The sequence below is a fragment of the Amborella trichopoda genome, chromosome 1 (genome assembly GCF_054954075.1).
Source record: "Amborella trichopoda isolate Santa Cruz 75 chromosome 1, AtrichopodaSantaCruz75HAP2 v2.0, whole genome shotgun sequence".
Classification (NCBI taxonomy): domain Eukaryota; kingdom Viridiplantae; phylum Streptophyta; class Magnoliopsida; order Amborellales; family Amborellaceae; genus Amborella; species Amborella trichopoda.
Genome location: NC_142336.1, coordinates 54,984,064 through 54,988,543, shown reverse-complemented (window position 1 = coordinate 54,988,543; position 4,480 = coordinate 54,984,064). Strand labels below are relative to the sequence as shown.

The window sequence follows — 4,480 nt, the reverse complement described above, 5'->3', positions numbered from 1 at the left end:
AATCCAAACATTGGGAAAGTGAAAAAGATAGACATTATCAAATCATACATCTGGTAATATAAAATATCCCATCCAAAAACACAGAGTCCAACAAGCCACAACAAACCATAGTTTATATAGAGACGTAATAATCCAAACTTAAATAGTATGATAGAGTATCAAACTTTTGAAGAGAAAGAAAATATCAATAGACTGCTTAGATACTTGGGGCCAACTAGTGTGGTGTAGTGTCACCATACATCAGCTTCATAAAGTAGTCTTGCCCTCCATAGCTCTTCATGGCCGTCGCCGGTGGCGGGACCCACGCAAACCCGTGGGCTCCGCCTCCAGGTTGTCCGCACGTGAGCTCTATGGCTCGCTTGTCCACCTTAGCCTTGAGTTCGAGCAAGGCACTGAGAAATTGCTCAAGTTGGTAATTGCACAAGCTCTGCAGGTCAGCATCCCACCAAAATTGTTGCTGGCCCAATGGCCCTGGATGTTCTTGTCGGGTCTTTTTGGCTAAGGAAGCCCCCTTCTTCTTCTCCAGCTCTAATTGGCGTTGGAGCTCAGCATATTCGCATACAAGCCCATGAGTGGGCCCACTCATCCCTGGGGTGGGCCCGGTGGGCCCACTGGTTTGGTGGCGGTGGAAACGGTCAAGAACCGAGTCAACACATGGGTGGCCAAAAGTGTAAGCCTTGCCAGCTAGCGAGAACACGATGACCGCCACCTCAGCACCACATAGGATGCAGAGCTCTGAGGCCTTCTTGAATAGCCCAGCTCGGCGTTTCGAGAAACAGACCTGGATTTTTCAAAATTTGTAATAAAAAAAAAAAAAAAAGAAGATTCAAATGAATCTTAATAGTGACATATAACCCTCTTTTATAAGAAAATACAGTATCCTATCATTTCAATTTTAAACACAATGGTAGCAGCTCTGAAATCCTTCAATATTGACAATGGATGGTCATCAAAAAATACGACGTAAGATTGAACTAAAAAGTGGAGGGAAACTACCTTATGATCCATATGATCACTCTAACAATAAAGTTCTATATCATCACCATCCAAAGAATGGATTGGACATGATAGACTGAGATTGGGTCTCACCAAACATTGCATTATTTGAAAAATATATTATTGAACGCTCTCCATTATCGCCAACAAACTGGATGGTGATCATCCACTATGGATCATGATCCAACCTCAAGGACCATTCTGTTACTATGGATCATACGATAGTTTATCATAAATAAAAGGATAAAAAGGAAACAAAACAAGACCTATGATATAAAGGAAATAAGAGGGCGTTTGGTTTGAACTTTTGAGAACCTGGCGTGCGTCTTGGTCGTTGATCTTCTTTATTTCGATTTTGCGGCGGCCCATTCTCGGCCTGTTCACCATAACATAACACTACAAGAGAGAAAAAGAAATAACAGATTGATAAAGAGAATGAGAGAGATGGTGAATGTAACAACAGATTGAGAGAGAGAGAGAGAGCATTTGTGTGCTTTTGTAGAGAGAGAGGACTAGTAATCAGAAAGGTTGGTATTCTTGCTGAGAAAAATGGCATTTGGGGAAGAAGCGAGCAACAAGCAGATCATACTGAAGGACTGTGTGACTGGTTTTCCCAAAGAAACAGACATGGAAGTGGTGTCAACCTCCATTAAACTCAAGGTACCCATTTCTGTCCTTTTGTAGAGAGAGAGAGAGAGAGAAAGAGCCTACCACTCGCAGCTGCACCTCCTTGGGAGAGTTTTGAGATTGACTGGAAAAAAAGAGGGGTGAAAGGAGCACATAAGTCACGTTTGAACAAAATTTACTATTTATATGTCAATCATTCCGAGTAAAGCCGAGTGAGAAAATAGTGGGAAATATCTATTTTTAGCGATAAAAATAGTAACTTGCTATTTATATATATTTTATAATGAATTTTGACCATTATAATTGGATATTGCAATCTTTTCACACCATATATTTGTTAATTATTAATGGCAAATTTATTTAGTAATCTACATTCAAGATCTGACAGCTTGTTTTTGAATGCCCAAGAGCTAATTAGAATGAAAATGTTTATTAAAAGTGAGATTTATAAAAACCTAAAAAAATAATAGAAAAGGAAATTATCGTAATATTTTTTGGGTATTAACAAATGTCCCCACATTAAAATTTTACACTCGTCCTTTTTTTCTCTTATTTTCTTTTTGGAATTTCTATTTTCATTTTAGATTTTTTGAATTTCGATTTTCATTTTAATGTTATTTTTGTGAATATTTAAATTTTTAGCTTGTATTTTTTAAAGTTTTTTTTATTAGCTAAATAACTTAAACAATTTATTTTTTTTCAAAAAAATCAATATTTGTAAGTCCTTTCTAAATTCCCTCTCAATCTTTCCTTTTTTGGCTCGTGTTTCGTCTACATAATCATGGGGTGACCTACGTTATTGGTCGTATTTGGATAAGGCTGTGTTTGGCATGTGACCTTATTTCAAATAATGCAGTTTCAATGTCAGAATCTTCTACTGGCCTGAAAATCTATTTCCTTTTAGGGCGTCAGTTGTACAAGGCCTGGGCCCTAAACAATCAAAGTAGGGCACATGTTTAAATAATGTCGTTTCAGTATTATAAATATTTATGATGGTTTGAAAAATTTATTGTCATCTCTAATTACATAATTTAAAGTTCAAAAATAATGTAGATCGAGCAGATCTATGAGCAGTTGAAAATCTAAAAAATTGACGGTCTAGATAATACATTATAAGACACTATTTTCAAGACTTCAATTTTATTTTTTCTCATGTCCATATATCTTGATGTCTAGATGATCTAATTTTAGGGTTTTTAGTATCAAAACAACTTTTTTTAATGAAATTTTTAGGTGCGCCTTAATTTGATTGTTAGGGCCTCACCCTTATATAATTTTTTTTTTCGTAAAGGATGAACATGTAATTATTTAAATTTTAAAAAATCTGAATAAAACTACCGCTACATAAAATTGGATAATGATTTTGTGAGACCCTCCCCCTCCTACACCCATGTGAGTAAGACCAAAACGGATCACCAATAAATTTGATATAGTTCTCTGAAAAAGTCAAGTTCCACACCTATGTGATAACTTTTTCAGATATGTATAACAGTGATCCTTTAGCGTCCCTACATGGTTGTAGGAGGGTCTTTTAGGATCATTACTCATAAAAATTATATATTATATAGGGATATGTATTCTTATGTACTTGTTTGATTGCCTTTTATATAAAAATAAATACAATTACAAGCAATGTTATCACACCATACCGTCTTTCTCTCTCTAATTTGGCTCTGGCCATGGCCATAAAGGAGGAAAACATAGTCCATATTGGCTCAGATATGCTGAGGATCTAGTCCCCATAGCTACAAAGAAAGCAAGCATGGTGAAAGTTTTGTTGGGTAAAATGGAAACTAATATCGTCGAAATTGGAGTTGGTACCCCGATGTTTATCGTCACTCTCTCGCCACCCTATTTCTCCAAAAACTCTCTCTGCAAAGAACAGTTGCAGGCACTTGAATCTCCATAACTGTGGCCTCCTTGTTAAGACAAGGGTGTTGGGTGAACCCACGGTGCCATTAATTGTTACGATATCAGAAGTACAGGCAAGATTGGAAGCCATGGAATGGAACATCATAGAGCTTTTGGCTAAGCTTCGAATTGGCCAATAGAGGCAAAAACCAAAGGTCGATAATTTGGTAGGAGCCATGAAAGATGATGAAAAGAATGTGCGATCAGTTTTGGATCGAAGCAATATCGTTGTAATTTTTCAATTGTTGGGTTCTGGCTCTCATAGATGAGGCAGAAAGTCCTTGAAACCCTAATTTCACCATGGAGGAATGGTTGAGTGAGGAGAGAGAAGGAGAGTGTAAATAGGTTTACAGATGAAAGGGCAGGAAGAGAGAGAGAGAGCGAGGAGGGGTGTCTTATTTGAGGAGAAACGGAGAGGTGAGAGGGCCAATTGCGTGGAGCCCGACAGAAATTTGGGAAAATTAAGATTATACTATGCAACTTATTGCAACTTAACTTTTTCTCCCATTTTTCTCTCCAAAATATACTTTGCAAATACCCCCAATCAAAATATTTAAACTACTTTCCGTTCCTTTTATCTTACCACGTTTCTCTCTTCTATCCCACCAAAATCGGTGGTTCGGCACTGTGTATAGTGCGATCCGGCAGGCTCCAACACTGTGTAAAGTGCGATCCGGTAGTAGAGCTCCAACATAGTGTAAAATACGGCAGGCTCCAACACTGTGTAAAGTGCGGTTCGGTAGTAGAGCTCCAATATAGTGTAAAATACGGTACTGCAGTAGGGTTTTGGCACTGTATAAAGTGTGGTCCGGTACTGTATAAAATGCGGTCCGATTAATTGCAAAGGGTGATCTGGCAGTAGATGTTAATGGATTTCACGGTTCCATCACTATGTAAAAGGGGTCCGGCATTATTCAGTTTCGGACAAGTAGTTACTTTAGGGCGG

At 37.8% G+C, this 4,480-nt stretch overlaps 1 protein-coding gene across 1 annotated transcript; it reads right to left on the bottom strand.

Annotated features, from left to right (window-relative positions):
• LOC18440890 (agamous-like MADS-box protein AGL29) lies at positions 1 to 1,737 on the bottom strand. Its single transcript, XM_006851027.4, has 2 exons — positions 1,312 to 1,737; positions 1 to 781 (listed from the first exon to the last, which is right to left on the bottom strand). The coding sequence occupies exons 1-2, from the start codon at positions 1,381 to 1,383 to the stop codon at positions 215 to 217; spliced, it is 639 nt and encodes a 212-aa protein (XP_006851090.4). The 5' UTR covers positions 1,384 to 1,737; the 3' UTR covers positions 1 to 214.
• Positions 1,738 to 4,480: the final 2,743 nt, after the last annotated feature.

Excerpts from the sequence above, each read along its gene's own strand:
- LOC18440890 (XM_006851027.4), bottom strand. The coding sequence starts at position 1,383 with ATGGTGAACAGGCCGAGAATGGGCCGCCGCAAAATCGAAATAAAGAAG. Across the intron at positions 782-1,311 it reads ACGACCAAGACGCACGCCAG|GTCTGTTTCTCGAAACGCCG; the intron begins GTTCTCAAAAGT and ends TGAAAAATCCAG.